The sequence below is a fragment of the Dipodomys ordii genome, unplaced genomic scaffold (genome assembly GCF_000151885.1).
Source record: "Dipodomys ordii isolate 6190 unplaced genomic scaffold, Dord_2.0 Scaffold90, whole genome shotgun sequence".
In the NCBI taxonomy this organism is placed as follows: domain Eukaryota; kingdom Metazoa; phylum Chordata; class Mammalia; order Rodentia; family Heteromyidae; genus Dipodomys; species Dipodomys ordii.
Genome location: NW_012267306.1, coordinates 10,125,365 through 10,142,768, shown reverse-complemented (window position 1 = coordinate 10,142,768; position 17,404 = coordinate 10,125,365). Strand labels below are relative to the sequence as shown.

General features: G+C 34.4%; 1 protein-coding gene across 1 annotated transcript in view; it reads right to left on the bottom strand.

Moving 5' to 3' along the window:
- Sema3c (sema domain, immunoglobulin domain (Ig), short basic domain, secreted, (semaphorin) 3C) overlaps positions 1 to 17,404 on the bottom strand; it is a 161,478-nt gene that overhangs the window by 58,749 nt on the left and 85,325 nt on the right. The window contains exons 3-5 of the mRNA XM_013026091.1: positions 13,484 to 13,644; positions 12,105 to 12,167; positions 4,634 to 4,753 (exon numbers count right to left, since the gene is read on the bottom strand). Of these exons, the coding sequence (XP_012881545.1) occupies positions 4,634 to 4,753; positions 12,105 to 12,167; positions 13,484 to 13,644 (344 nt within the window). The remainder of the gene's footprint in view (positions 1 to 4,633; positions 4,754 to 12,104; positions 12,168 to 13,483; positions 13,645 to 17,404) is intronic.

Below are 17,404 nucleotides of genomic sequence, written 5' to 3'. Positions count from 1 at the left end.
TCAAATATTTACAATCTCATGAGGAAGACAGATAATAAAGAGCATAAGTAATGGGTGGTACCCCTTGCTTAGGAGAAAAACTAAAGGACAAACAAAACAGAGAAGAGTAAAGATTTGAAGAAATAGGTTCTCTGAGAAAGATGGTGGTCAGCATAGCATCAAAGAGGGAACTCTTGTCAGCATAGCTATACATGTTTTCTTATACTCTTCTCAAAGTTTGTACTAGCTACTACAAAAATTGAAAGAAAAATGATCATTTTTATAGCTTTATCAGATAATGGAAAAGTTTAGTTGTTTGGATAAGGCTTTGAAAATTATCCAGAAGAAATAGATTTATTAATGTGTGCAAGTAGAAAATAAAGGATGTAAACTGTCAGCAAAATGTCAGCAAAATGTCAGCAAACTGTCACAAACCTGTGATCCCAATACAAGGGAGGCTGAGCCAGGAACATCAATGGTTCTACCCTTCCTGAGTTACTGGCTTTCTCTTAAAGCACAGACACACACATGCAATCTCTCTCTCTCTCTCTCTCTCTCTCTCTCTCTCTCTCTCTGTCTTTCTCTCTCTCTTCTAAGGTTTGATTATATCTTGAGCTTTAGGAAGATTAGAAATAGTGTTAGGTGTACAGATATAGGTAAATAAATTAGACAATAAGGGTCTGATCTTCTATAATCTCAGTAAGTAATCTGCACAGTAAGAGCAACAGAAATATAAGATAATTTCATGACAATCAACAGAGGCTGGCAAGCAATTCTAAACTGTAATTCAAGATTTTATTTCAGATTATTCTGCAGATTCCACTTCTACTCCTTGAAGAAAAACAAAGCCAGTTCATTTTCATTACATGAAGTTTGATGTATGAGAGTGAAACTCAGAGGCAGTAGGGAATGACAAAGCTTTAAAAATGTTAATCCTCTAAGGCTGAAAAAACCTTATGGTAAGATTTTTTTTAATGAATTAACTGAGACTCATGAGTAGTTCAAGGCCATGTAGCTAAAAACTAACAAACTCAATCTTGTTGTCCTTGTTCCTACATACATGTGCTGTAGAACAAGAGAAAAAAAGTAAAACTGTATAATTAATGTTGGCTACAAGTTCCAACTTGATTCTTTATTTTACTTTGAGTCCCAATAAATAAATAGTTATTATGGATTGGATTGACAAAAATGGACCAAAAAAGAGTAGATGGTAACATAATTAGAAAACAATTTCAGAATATAATGCTTTGAATATTAGAGGTTATTACCAAAAAGTTCCATTTTAAATTTGTTTTAAGAGAAGGAATACTGAGAGTAATGGTAGTCTTTGAGGAATCTTACAAATAGTTTCTACTACTCTGTGGTAGGGAGAGTTATAATAGAAATGTCTAATAAAGACATAGTGAAAAGAATCATGAAAGCTGGAAACAAATCTCATTAGTCTAAGAAACATAGTTGGAAAAACTTACAGAACTAAGATAGTAATTTTAAGGAAAGGAATTTTTTTCTTTTCTCGAGACAGGGTCTCCCTGCACAACTGAGGCCAGGTCTGAAGTTGTGATTCTCCTGCTTTATCTCACCAAAGGCTGGGATTATAAGCATCAGCCTACCTGGACAATTCTACTTTCAAATGGAAAAATAAAAGGTAAGTACATAAGAAATGATGAAGACATAATGCATTGAGAAATATTATGGATCAAAAAGTGTTATTGATAAGGAAAATATACAATTTTCTCCTTATGAAACAGGAGAAAAGCAACAGAAAGATACCAAAAAAAAGTTTGGTGATTAGTTTAAGTAATTAAACCAGCAAAGGATAATGTGGATGCTAGTGAGGTTCTTAGTCACCTGTGGTACTCCTTTAGAGTTAAAGTTATCTGCTTGAATAGTGGAAGAGTCAGGGACTTCAATGACATTGGATTGTTGCAATAGATTTTATAGTAAGAGGTAAAACCAACCAGAGAAAAGATGTTGCAATATTTGTACCAAGATTATACAAATGGTTGTTGTTCTTCTTCTTTGTTTTTGTTGTTGGTAGTGGTGGTCATGGGGCTTGAACTCTGGGCCTAGATGCTGTCTCTAAGCTCTTCAACTCGAGGGTAGTACTCTTCCACCTGAGCCACAGGGATCCTTCTGGTTTTCTGGTGGTTTATTGGAGATAAGAGTCTCATGGAGGGGCTGGGAAGGCTCAGTGGTAGAGTGCTTGCCTTGCTTGCATGGGGCACTGGATTCAATTCCTCAGCACAACATAAGCATAAACTGCCAGAAGTGGCGCTGCAGTTCAATTGGTAGAGGGCTAGCATTGTGCTGAAGAGCTGAGGGACAACACCCACACCCAGAGTTCAGTCCCCATCACACACACAGAAAAAAAGAGTCTCATGGAATTTCCTGCCCAGCCTGGCTTTGAACAGTAATCCTCAGATCTCAGCCTTCCGAATAGCTAGGATTACAGGTAAGAGCCCACCAGCACCTGGCTGTTTTCTTCATTTTTTAGCAATTACTTTGAAGTCATATCTTATTTCTGTTGGTTTATGTTTTAATAGTAATATAAGATGGAGTAAAGAAAGTGAACAAAAGAAGCCCAGTAAGCTTCTGATGCAGAATGGACGATAGAGTCTTTGGATGGGAGTTGATGTGCTCTGGTAATGCTCTCAACCCTACTTAGGAAATAAAGGAAGCATTATTAGGTATTATTAAATATATGGTGCTTCAACTGTAGATTTAAAGATTTCTATGAAGATAGGTGAAAGAGGATAGTATCTCAGAGATCAAAATGAATAATTAGTAAACATGACAATATCAACTAATTCACTTATAGTTTGGTTTTGTATATGCAAAATAATTTCATAACTTAATAAGGATTCAGGTGTTAGCTGTAAGTATTATTTACTGGTCATCTCAAAATAAATGTTAGTGGTGAAATTCCCAGATTTCCCAGAATGAAACATTCTGAATCAGATGGCCATTTTATGCCAGGAGACTCTTTTTCCCTTAGCTAGAAGAAAACACACACACACACACACACACACACACACACACACACACACACATACACACACACACTTTTATAAAACTGTGCAGGTCTACAATTACATTGCAGTGTATATAGTTCAAATATATAAAATAATGCTATATCAAAACCTTTTAACTAGAATACAATATGTTGAATACAAACATACAGTTTGAATATCATAACTCCTACCTCAATAGTTTTATAAGGTACTCACATATGATTTAAGAGACTAAGTTAATGAAAATGCCTTCCCCTTTGAAATATATCTTAAGTAAGATACTTCATATTTAACAAAGTGATTAAAACTGATTCCATGCTGGTTTTTCCAAAAGAGATTATTTTTTGGATAGACTTTCTAATTAAGGTTTGAAGAGTGTAGTGGGAAATTTGTGCATGGGAAAATCATTTTATTTGAAATCTGTGCTCTGAAAATTGCAATGCTATTGTTGGCCTGCACAGTGAGTGCCCAGACTTCAGCCGAGTGTCTGACAGACTGCAGACGTCTGAGGCAGGAGTTTATTTAACAAATTGATCACAGGCATGTGTCTCTAATGACCAGCTCCATGAAGATAATTTTCTTCTTCCAACAAGCATAACTTTCCCTTGAAGACTGTTAATATTTTAATAGCATAGTGTACCCCATTTAGAAATGCCTTGATTTCTGTGTATGCAAAAGTAATTTGATTAAAAGGAACATAGAAAAAAAACATAGTTGAATTATACTAATATTATTTTAGATTGATCCTTATTGAAAGTAAATAAACATTTTAAAATATAACAATATTTAATCTTTGTCACAATTCTAATCTCTAAAATCAAATTAAAATATTTTCTAAGTAAATTTTCTAAAGTGAAGTTTCATAGTGAACCAAATAAAGATAGTTTTAAAACATTCAGTTTTTAAGTAATTATATTAAGTAAGACAATGTGTTTGCTTAAAAGAATGAATATAAACACTTGTTTTAATGTGTACCTTCCTCAGTCAATAGTTTTACACTGGATAATAAGCACAATCCTAAATGCCATGGTTGAAGTTCAACCAGTCTTGTATTTGACTATGCATTAGCTATTGTACTTGACTAACCTTTGGCAAACACCATAATATCCAATATCATTTTAACTGTTAGAAGAATGAAGTGAGAATAGCTTACTATCAAGTCATGTTAGTTTTCCATGATAATATATAATTCACTAATGTATAAAGTTCTTTTAAGCAAAAATATTTAACAGTCTGTCTCAGATATCTTATAAATATTTGTTTCATAGAGGTTTATCAAATTCCTAGGATAAATAAGAATTACTTAAAATAGATGTAAGAGAGAAGATTTATAGTACAGTATTTCTAGAATTTAGAATATTTTTAGTGCTTTAGATTCAAATTAATGTTAAAATTACCAATTTTTATATTTTCCATTATTTGCATTAGAATATATATATATATTTATATATATATATATATGGCAAAAAGCCAGTCCCTTAACTCCTAAAAAACTTTGACAGATATTAATAAAAAGTAAGACATTATATATTAAAAAATGAACTTATTTTAAGGTTATGTTTCCCACCATTTACTATCAAGTACCATTTATCAAACCTCTAATGCCAATGCTACATCTACGAATATGAAATTGCCTCACGTACCTCTGATCTCCTTCCTCTGTTCAGGTAAGTACAAACCGGACTGTAAGCTCCACTCCCACATACATATAAATGAGTGCGGTTGAAGGTCTGAATCACACGAACAAAATTCCCACAGCCATGCTGGAAATGAAAAAGAAGTACTTTGCTAATGACTTTGATTTCTGTTTATGCTAACTATATCATCCTGAGATTTTGTCTGAGAAGCAACAGTGAGGTTCAATTCCTTGCATTTTATTCCGTATCTTTGAGGAACTATGTAGACACTTCATAAAGGAAATTTGAGTACATTCATTTTACATTCAAGATTTTTACATTAAGATTTTTGGTGCTCTTAAAACAAATCCAAGCTTGGGCTGGGAAGGTGTCTCAGTGGTAGAGCGCTTGCCTTGCATGCATGAGGCCCTAGGTTTGATTCCTCAGCACCACATAAGCAGAAAAAGCCGGGAGTGGCACTATGGCTCAAGTGGTAAAGAGCTAGCCTTGATCTGAAGAACTGAGAGACAGCACCCAGGCCCAGAGTTCAGGCCCCATGACCAACCAAAAACAACAACAACAACAAATAAACAAACAAACCCTAATCCAAGCTGGACACTGGTGACTCACGCCTGTAATACTAGCTATTCAGGAATCTGAGATCTGAGGATCCCAGTTCAAAGCCAGTATGGCAGGAAAGTTCATGAGACTTTAATCACCAGAAATTAACCACCAGAAAACTGCAAGTGGTGCTGTGGCTTAGGTGGCAAAATGTTTGCCTTGAGCTGAAGAGCTCAGGGACAGCGCCCAGGCCCAGAGTTCAAGCTGGACGACACAGACAAAAAAAAAAAAAAAAGACTCAGAAATAGTCATAAAAGTATCACAGGAACAGTATATTAGCTACTATTTACTGAGTACCAACCTTAGTCAAAATGACCTGTGTGATCTTTTGGGTATTTTTAGGGAACAAAACTTTACCCTTACAGAACTCAGTTGAACAAAGCAAACATCTATGTCCTCATTTTGCTTTCTTTTATTTGCAAAGCAGTTTGTGAATACAATATAGCTTGAGCAGTGTCACCCTTTTCAATATTCTCACCCACCCCTCCTCTACAGACCCTCACACTGGTTAACTTTGTAGGTTACTCATCAGATCTAGTTATGTTTTGTTTGAGTCACTAATGTAATCCTAGCATTAACATGACAATATTTTCAAGTATGAACACATTAACAAGAAGTAAAGACAATATTGACATCCTTTGGTGTGCATTTTATTTTCTTGTGTTTTCTTCCTTTGCTATCAGTAGGAGATATTCATTGACATACAATTACTGTGATTCTCAGTTGGCAGTCATCTAGCAGGTGTGCATAATTGAATTAATCTCATGTGTTCAACAACTGCTAGGCTTGTTGTATTGCTGATTATAAATCGACAGAATTTGAGATTGAACACTGTTCCTTTTCCAAAGTCTCTTGAAGAACATTATTGCAAAGAATTGTATTGGTATAGATAAAATTGCTTATGTTAAAATCTAGGAAGAAATACACCAAAAGTTAACAGTAGATTTTCCCTAGATGGTCAGACATCACATGTTGATTTCTCTTTCTAAGGTATGTTTCTGATTTTTTTTATAAGAAACATGTATTATGTGAAATATTGTAAAAAGGCAAATTAAACTTAAAATAGAAGTTGTATTTAACTTAAAGTCAATAGTATGTCAGAGTTTATTTCATCTTTTCTTAATACTCCTGGCTTCTCAGTAAACATCAGCTTCTTTTCATACATTATAATTTCCTACATATGTTTCCATTATAAATTTTCAATCATTAACATACTGTCAAAGATATTTATCTTTACAGACTAGACTACACACTTGATTTTTATGTGAAGATATTATGTATCTCATTAAATACACAATGCTATTGTGTTTTGATGTCTTTATAGAAGTACCTGGAAACTGATTATATAACTGCAGATGATAATATACTTCCTTGATGGAAAATCATAGATGAAATGTAGCATGCATAAAAGATGTCTCTTTTAAAGACATCAGTGAACAAGGAGCCTTGTGGACATTTTTCACATTGAAATTTAGGCACTCAGAATTCTGCATAGAATAACTTCCCATCAAACATGAATTTAAGCCAGTTGTTGTTGTTGTTGTTGTTGGTGGTGGTGGTGGTGTGTGTGTGCGTGTGTGTATCTGTGTTGGTTGATCTCTGGGCCTGGATGCTGTCCCTCAGCTCTTCAGCTCAAGGCTTGCGCTCCACCGCTCCACCACTTGAGCCACAGTGCCACTTCTGATTTTCTGATAGTTTTTGAGATAAGAGTCTCCTGGACTTTCCTGCCCTGGCTGGCTTTGAGCCACATTCCTCAGATCTCAGCCTCCTGAGTAGCTAGGGTTACAGGTGTGAGCCACTGGCTCCCGGCCATCAATCCAGTTTTATTAATAACACGTTATGTCTTCATCTTGGGTTTTGCAAACAATTGCCTTCATGAATTACTGGAACTTTAAAGGAAAAGTAGCAGATAGTCTTCATTTGAATCTTGATTTAATCGCAATCTCTTTTTCTACCTATCTTCTTATCACAGTTGTACTTTTAAATATTTAGTATAATCATGATACATATTTTGCTCTTTTGCTTCTAGGAGTTCAATTTTCACCCTGTTGCTGATGGTTTTGGACACTTATTATGTGGTACTTAACTACTTTATATAATTCAATCAAGTTTTTAGAACAAGCCAGTCCCTTTTAGAAAAATAAAGCTTAACAATTTGTTTCACTTAACTTGTCTGAGATCATAGAGGTAGAATCTGTAAGAGATTTTTAATCAATAGTAGGTTTAACATGGAATGCTGTACTTTTATTCACTTTATAATTTATTATTGGCTGAGGAACTCATTGTGGCTTTTGTAAAATTTATTAGTACTTTTTTTTTTTGGTCAGTTGTGGGGTGATCTCCGGGCCTAAGCACTGTCCTTGAGTGCTTCAGCTCAAGGCAAGCGTTTTGTCACTTAAACCACAGCACCACTTCTGATTTTCTGGTGGTTAATTGGAGATAAGAGTCCTATGGACTTTTCTACACTCTCTGGCTTTGAACTGTGATCCTCAGATCTCAGCCTCCTGAGTAGCTAGGATTACAGGCATGAGACACAGCACTCAGCCTTTTATAACATTTTCCATAGCTGCTGCAACAATAGCTGCTATGTACAAAGTCCTTAATCCTTAGATGTAAATTTAATTCTCACAGAAATAGGAAATTGAGTAGGAGGGATTAAATAAAATGCTCTAGACTTAATAAGTAACTGAACTTGGATCTGAACAATGGTTGACCACGACTGAGCAGCTTTTCTGTAAGATGCTGAATAGATTGCCACACTATCTGATACCGGGATAGATCTTTCAACTCAATCTATATACAAGGGACAGAAGGAAACAGAAATCAGTGGAGTTCACTAGTGAAAATCATTTTGTAGGTGTTCTGCTTTTCCACTGTGCCTCTTCTTTTGTTTGTATGCACATTATTTCTGACTTAGACCACTGTGTCAATTCCATCTGGCAAATATTTACTCAACTCATGCTATGCAAGACACTGTGCTATACTGGCTGGCAACACTGGAATGAAGAGTCCATTATCTCCTCTTAAGGAGAGGACATAGTATATCTGGCTATGATAGGTTCTAGAATAGGACTCTAAGTTTTAAGTACACCATAGAAGGAAAGAAGAGAAAATGTGGTTTGAGCTAGTTTGCATTTCAGCTGGAGCTTGTAGAATAAGCTAGAGATTTTGGCAGGAAAAAGCATAAGAAACGCTCATTTCAACAGAAAATAGCATGACCAAAAAGTAAAGACATTAGAATGTAGGATTTACTTGGGGAATAGTACCTAAAAGGGTTAGAGGACTGCTGTGGAATGAAAGCTGCTAATACTAATAATAGCTCCCCGAGAGGCAGTAAGAGCTACGCTGTCATTAGGCTTGAGTATTTAAATGGGCAGTAAAGCGTACTGTCAAGAATAGAAAATAGATATAAACCCTAATATCTCAGACCCAGAAGTCCCATGTTCAAGCCCAGCACTGTTTATCAGCTTTCATAACTTGAGGCAGTTAGTCTTTCTTCACTTAATAATGCAGTTAGAATAGTATTTTGCACAAATAAACACAGTAATCACATAGTGATTTTTTTATTTGCAATTCCACTTATACTATCTGCACAAACTGTGAAAGTGGATCTCTACATTAGTAGAGATCCTTATCACAGTAAAAGACTAGGGGCATAAATTTAAAAAAATAGAATCTTTAGTGGAAATAAATACAATGCCTGCCTCCTTTTCACTGCTTAATTCTCTTTCTTTGGTTTTATTCGAATGGAAAATAAAGCTGATAACATTATGCATAATGCAATGTAATTGTTTGTTATATATACATATACAACATGCTTGAAGGATGCAGCTAAATTGTTTATAGTGAACACAGTTCACTAGGAGCACAGTTTAACTAGGTACTATCCTAAGCTCTCTACAAACATTAAACTGTTAATCCTCTTAACCAAATAAGATAGCAATTGTAAATTAGCACATTTCACAGATGAGCAAACAGAGACTCAGAGAGGTGAGGTCTCTAAGTCAGAGTTTATAAGATTTAGTTTGTTTTCTATGTGTTAATCTTAGCTTTTAAAGGTTTATAAATTCAATTGAACATATATTGATTAGTTAATATAAAAATAGACATGTTTAAAACATATCCTGGAGTACAGATGAATAGACCTTTAGAGGTATTCACTCCTCACAATCCATAAAGTGCTTTAGAAAAAAAAAGAACTTTTTATTTAGATTTTATAATAAACATTTCATATAAACATTTATAAAAGTACATGTACATATAAAGAAATCTATGAGGTCGGTACCAGTGACTCATATCTGTAAATCCTAGTGACTCAGGAGGCTGAGATCTGAGGATCATGATTCAAAACCAGCCCTGGTAGAAATTCTGTGACACTCTTATCTTAACCACCAGAAAACCAGAAGTCAAGCTATGGCTCAAAATGGTAGAGCATTAGCCTTGAGCAAAAAAAGCTCAGGACAGAGTCTAGGCCTTGAGTTAAACTCCATAACTGACAAAAGAGAGAGAGAAAGAAAGAAAGAAAAATTTATTCCAATCCTGTTAAGAAACTCCTAAACACTTGGTTTCAATGAAAAGTGTAAACAAAATAAGTTAATTGTAGAACTTTCAAGGATCTACTTCTCACTACCTTTCTTTTTTTACCACTAGCCTTTTCTTCTGTGGTTAAATTACTGTGATTCTCTTACACATATGCAATGAGTTAGATTTGTTAGACATTCTCTTCTCCTGAATAGACAGACCACATGTTTGAAAGAATCTGATTATTATTTCCTAGGACTCCACAATGTTTTATGGACAAATAAATCCTGTCCAGTTGAGTTCTAGTAATATCTACATCAGATCCTTCTACTAGTTATTTCAATGGGTATACCAATTGGCCATATAGAAGGATTTAAAGATACTTGTGAATGATATTATAGCATAACAAAAGTATGGGAAAATGTAAGCATGTACCAAAGATTTTACTAGATAATTTTTTTAATTACCACAAAGCAACAATAGAGGGGTTCTGCTTTACCAAATGGAACAAGAGATCAACTGATTTAGCTAAGATTCTTGAGAAAGTCAACTTGTGGTTTTGGGAAAGAGAATACACAAAGGTGTGTATAGTTTCCCTATATTACCTATGCAGTTTCTATGGCTGAGAAATGAACATCTTTTTGAACAAAATATAAACCCAATGACATAGCTACAAGATATTATGTGACAAAAACAACAGATGTGTATCTTGTTCTTTAGAGACTCAAAGACAATAGTTTAATTATTTCTCAATTATTGAAATAACTGCTTCAGGGCACAAAACATTCTCTACAATATGATACTCCATCCTACTGTTAATTTCTTGAAAGACCATATGTCATGTCTTAATGGACTTTTCAATATTTCTTTCTTATTTTTCTGGATTTCCCCTCCTCTAGACTGTGGTCCAGGAAATTCCTTAGATAGTGTAGTGTATATGCTTTAGCAAGGTTACTCTGCCCTCTTTAAAAGAGCAATCCTTGGATGAAATATCCAAAAAGGGAGACCAACAATTCAATCACTTTGGGTAATTTCTCTTGCCAAGACTTTTTGAGTGATACTCAGAGATGCAAATTGCAGAGTATTGTGTGGTTCTACTTTGAATCTGACTTCTTGGTGCTTTTACCTTAGTGACTATCTTTAGACTAAATCAGATATCAATTTTACTTCATAAAGAATATGTGTTGCTTCTCCCCAACACCCAGGCCTGGCCTAGCATGATAAATCATAGAACATTTGCTACAAACATTATGTTCATGAGCATTCCTTGCCTTTACTGGAAAAATATGTGCTCAGTCACATTTTCACCCTAATTTCAAATCATATGACATCAGATCTTAGAAAATGTGTGTCAATTTACTAGATTTTTGACTCTGTCACCATGTAGAGGCTACCTCCTTGCCTACTTAGCATGTATCTTCATGTTCATATGAAAGATGGTGATTTTTCCAAAGCAGTAAGCGAAGTTAATTAAAGTTATAGGTATTCCTGATTTAGTCCAGATTGTGTCTCTAACAACCAACACTATGCAAATTATTCAAAAGGTACTTAAATATTATTTATTATTAGTGAATAATGCTTACCAAAAACAAACTTGAAAGAATAAGAAAATTAAGGAAACTCCTCAACATACTATTTGAAAGAATAGATAATTTAATATTTGATTTCATTATATATTATTTTTATAAGATCATATATAAACTTGTCTTAAACACTGTTCACAGTGAACACCAGCTCCATACATTTCCTTTGTAATATTCAAGAATAAATAAATGTGCCTATGTCAGCAAGCTGTTCACAGAAATCAATACAGATTTCTTGCCTGACTCTATATTGAATCCCACTTAAAGAAATGTAAGTCATGCAAGTGTTGTGGTGAATATTTATTGAAACTTCTATATGCATTGATTGTGGTTTTGTAGTTATTTTTAATCAACAAAGGTACCATTCAACACTGTTGATTTATATCTCAGGAATGTGCCCACTACCACTAGTTTGTCACGGGGAATCTTTGGGAAAGCCTGCATGGTATCTGGGAGCGCTCCAGCCACTTGCATTATCATTATTTCAGCAGCCTGCTGAGAATTCTGTAGGTTGAATCCACTTGGAACAGGGTTTATTACTGAAATCCATCACAAAAATGTCTGCGCAAGATAATGAAAGCAAGACAGAAAATTTCTATCTAGTCAGATATTCTAAAATTGCAGATGGCATGAGAATTCCAATCTTGTCACATTTACATTTTTAACATACATTCAGTCAAGGTCTTCAAACACCTTCTTGGTTGTACTTAAAGCCATGAACTTAAAAAACAAACAAACATTTGTATGTTTTTATTTGTCTTAAAAGTACTCACTGTGGGATCTTTGCCAGCCATTTTGCACTCATCAACTTTGATTGTAGATGCTGGCCAGAAAACCTGCTCAGAAAGGAAATAAAGTAATATAAAGTCACTCAGATGTATGACAGCTCAATGCTCTTCATTTGCTTTCTGTTAGCAGATTTCTTCAAGGTATTTTGTATTTCTGTATTTCTACTTGAAAATTCATATGCCCACAGTCACTTAATATTCTACTGTTAATTCAATATTTGCCTCTTAGTCCTCCAATCAGTCATTTCTTTACCAAAGCCTTACAGTAACACATAGCCATTTAAAATTGTATATTATATAAGGTCCCTTATTCATACAAATGTGCACAAAAATTCCTTCCGTCTGACTTACACTATGTTGCTCAACCTCAGAATTTATGTTTATGTTATCATCTAAATTTAATATTGTTTGTGGTAAACCACACAACTGGATGGATAGATTTTTACTAACATGAACCTTTATGTAACTGAGCAACTGAAATAACTTGGATACAATCCAAGAGATTCTCTGTGAGGAATACTGCGCCAGTCTTTTGAGACACCGCAGTTTTGGGTCAGGTCTTCTGAGTTGTCAGCCTGTTGCTATGTTAATATAATGAATTCAGAAATCAACTTCCTGTAATAATCTATGCTGTGTGTGTGTGTGTGTGTGTGCATGCACACACACACACACACACACACACATGTATGCATGCTGCTTCTGTGGTTTGACCTCAGGGCCTGGATACTGTCCCTATGATTTTTAAGTCTAGTGATGTATCGCCTGAGTCACAAATTTACTTCCAGATTTTTTTAGTGGTTAATTGGAGATAAGAACCTCACAGACTTTCCTGCCTGAACTGGCTCCAAACTGTGATCCTCAAATCTCAAACTCCTTAGTACCTCAAAATCATAGTACCTTATTACAGGTATAAGCTGCTGGTACCTGGCAGTCAATCTTCTTTTATTTATTTACTCTAATAAAGCTCAAGTTTGCTTCCTTGTTGGGTAACAGTATGGTAAATGTAAGCATACTCGTTAAATAACTTCCTTAGTGTATTCCTTTTAAACTCTGTGTGGATTTTACGTAGATTACAAGGTTTCTTTAATCTGATCATTTTCTCATGTTCTACATTTCCTTTGTTGATGTAAATGTGCAAGAAGTATTTTCTACTTTAGCTCTAGATTTTAGAGCTAAAGGGGAGAATTGAAGTTGATACATTTCCAGTTGTGAAATAAGAACTAATTTCCTTAATATGAATGTGTGCATATGTGACAGGTATTTTCTATTCTATTATAGTGAAATAAATATATTTTCTTCATTATATTTAAAGTTTGTTAAAGCATTTAGATTCAACATTGTCCTCATGAAAATGAAAAACTTACACTCAAAGGTTCTTGGCTGATATTATTAATGTTCAAGGAAATAATGTGATCCTTGCTGCCCACATATATCCGGTCCTGATCTTCATCCATTAGTAATATCCTGTAGTCTAAAGGGTGGTGGGATAGGCTGAAGTGTTCAGATGTCTTGGTTTCCCGAAGTTCTGAAATAGTGAAGAGCACACATAAAAACAGAATGTATCTCTTGAGCATCTCCCCAGAATGTGACGTCAGGATAAGGTAAATACACATGTATATACATATTCATTGCAGCAGTATTCACAATAGCCAAGTTATGGAAACAGCCCAGAGGCTCCACAATAGATGAGTGGATCCAAAATTTTATATATATATATATATATATATATATATATACACACACACACACACACACATATACATATATATATATATATATATATATGCAATGGAATTTTACTCATCCAGGAGAAAGAATAAGATTGTGTTACTTGTAAAAAATTGGATGTACCTAGAGCAAATCATGTTAAGTGAGGTAATCCAGAGAGACAAATGGGTCATGTTTTCTCTCATATGTTGAAGCTAGAGCTAAACCACAACTGGATATGACAATGTGTATAGGGCTCTATGTGTTTACAAACAATCAAACACACTGAAGGAAGATAACACTCATGAGGAACCAAAAGGCTTAACTCCTCTGAGCAATTAAATACTACTTTACTACTTACCAAAACAATTTTCAGGAAATTGAAACATGTTTTTGTTTGTTGTTATTTATTGTTAGGCTCTTTTTTGTCTCAGAAAGGGCCAGGTACTGGAGGAGAAAAATGGGGGAAAGTGAAGTAAGGGGTGACATTGTCCTGACTTATGGAACTTTAACCCATTTGTACAACTCCTTGATAATAGTAATAAAAAGAATCAGAACTGGAGGTGTGGACACTGGAGAGCACAAACTCCTGAGTTTGAGCACTAGGAAAGTGAGTAATAAATAATAAGTGAATGAATAAATAACTAAAGAAAAAAATAGTGTGTTGTTTCTACAATTCTATTGTTTTAATGAAAACTCTTACAGAATTATTGACCAAAAAAGTGAAGTTGTATGTTCCCCTATCATAATAAATTAAATTTAAAATGAAGTTAGGCTAATGAAATTTCAATTATTCTTTTGCTGAAGTAAAAAAAAAAAAGTAAAACAACGAGTTCAATGTTAAAAATTTATTTGATCCAGAAACAGGTTCCTTCATGAGGTGAGTAAAACATAATAGAGAAAAGTCATTTACAAAGGTTGGAAATATAGATAAGGATAACTAGAAAACTTGAATATCTGAGAATATATGAGGGAACACACAATAAAGCAAGTATCACTCCAAGATTGGACAAGCTTACAGATGTCCTTGATTCTTTCTGTTATCACAGTGTTTCATAATGCTTCCTTTTCATCTATGAATACAAGTCATGATGGTGCAAATCTTTAAAACATCATGGTTAGATTATAGACTGGGGCATAGGATAGATGTTTAACTAATATCTCTTGAATAAATTATTTTCCAATGAAATACATAAAATGAGGGAGGGGGTAACACTATTCATCTCTTTTATGTAACTGTAACTCCTCTACATCACCTTTACAATAATTACTATTTTTTTTGGTCGGTCGTGGGGCTTGAACTCTTGGCTTGGGTGCTATCTTTGTGCTCTTCAGCTCAAGGCGAGCACTCTACTGCCTGAGCCACAGCACCACTTCTGGTTTTCTAGTGGTTTATTAGAGATAAGAGTCTCATAGAGTTTCCTGCCCCGGCTGGCTTTGAACCGTGATCCTCAGATCTCAACCTCCTGAGTAGCTAGGATTACAGGCGTGAGCCACGGGCGCCCAGCTTAATAATTACTTTTTTTTTTAAATGAAAATTCTGAAATAAAATCCTAAAAATAACAAAAAGAAAAGAAAGATTGAACTTATACTTTCTGGGTCCAATCATTGGAGTCTGAATTCTTTCTCTACAATTACATTTTTTAAAATACTCAGATTATTGATTGGAATTTAGATCTTGTTTCCTCATCTTAAAGACAATAAATAGTAACTTGCCTCACAAGATTGTTGTGAGACTTAAATTGGGAGCATACATAATGTCATTAAAAAAGTAGCCAGCCTAGTAATCCTAATTATACAGGATATCTCTGGACAGAGATCTGGGAAAAGACATCTATTATTGGCCCTCAAAAATAAGAACATTCCTCACACAAGGCAATAAAGGAGGAGAACTAGATTGTCAGATTTATATTTAATATTCACATATTGAATACTTTTATATGTAGAATCTACTTAAATATTTGAGCAGGAGAGCATAATAATAAAATAAGGCATTTTTCAAAAAATAATTTGACTATGCAGGATAACTGTAACAACTGTGAGATTAATGTGTAGTGAGGAGAGACGATTTGATTGGAAAATCGTAGAAAAAAAATGGGGTCCTTTACTAAGTCATTGAGTTATTGAAATAAGCATGGAATAGCACAATCCCAGAACTATCTAGTTAAGTGAATTTCACACACACACACACACACACACACACACACACACACACCTTTTAAAGCATTTTATGGCTTTCTTTTACTTTCTTTTACTTCTATAAAAGTCCATACTGACTGACAGAGCTTTTGTGTTCATAATGTGCAGATACCACTTTTCACACTTTTTACTGTAGTTTGCTTAGATTATGCTTTTTTCAAAGTTCTCTTCGTCTCTGTCTCTCTGTCTCTGTCTTCTACCCTCTATTTTTTCCTAATCTGTGCTAAAATGAAACCAAGAATGTGAACCTAGCTGGGAAAGTAACTGCAAATGAAATCAATTTTCAAATAACACGTAATAGCATCTCTCCTCTTAACCTGTTCCACTAAAAAATAATCGATTTATTGCATTTGCTTAAGTACCAGGGAGCAATAATATTAACTTGAAGACCTTTCTAGTCCAAGGACTTCTATCTTTTTTTTTCTGAGCCATAAAACATCTTCAACTTTAATCATCTGTAGTTCACTGGCAGTTGACCGCTGTTAACCCAAAACACATTTCAGAAGTGTTTTTTGTTTCTCGTAGAATCCAAGGCTATTTAGTTATATACTATTTAAATTGCTGTTAGGAACCATAATGGAACTCTGGAGATTGTGGGGGAAAAATGTTCACTTTTTATTTTTAAAAAAAGTTCAAAGCATTAAGAATTGTATCTTTAAAAAGACTGATCCACAATTCTATCCCTTTGTTTCAATGTAGATCCAACTTAAGTCAATGATGATTCAGTGATTTTGCCACAGTTATAGGAAATAGCTGATTTAATGATTTGGCTATAAAGAGAGAGAAGGAAGTCACAAAGACTAGCTCATCATCTAAATAAGACAAAGAATGGCAATGCCCCACATTTCCTTAAATTTAATAATGATGTCATCTTTTAATAGCATCTGATGTACAGCTAATTATATCCTTTCCCAAGACATGATCAGATGATTGAGAATAGACTTGACCTAGAGTTTGCAGTATTAGAAAATGCAGTGGCTCCAAGAAGGGTAGCATAGGTCTCCAAGTTCCTGGGAAAATCTCCTGGGAAACAATATTAAAAAAAAAAAAAACTACATTGTTTTTCCTATTTCTATTCTGAAATCCACTCAAGTGTAGAGCTGCAGGATGGAAAGTTACTGTAATATCCTCTATGCCCAATCTACTTTCTTTTGAGGAAATTTTGCAGCTTAGTATACTCACCTACAATTTATGAGTTCAAGTGAACTTTTCTTTGTAATGGAAACCACTGTAAACCTTGAGAATTGAAGTAAAATTGGTTTTCCCCAAATATAAATGCTAGAAATGTAAGCTTCTGAGTCTACTCAAGTATGACTCAATACAGTGATTTGTTGTATTATCAATAATATTCTAATCACATAAGAACTAATCTTCATTTG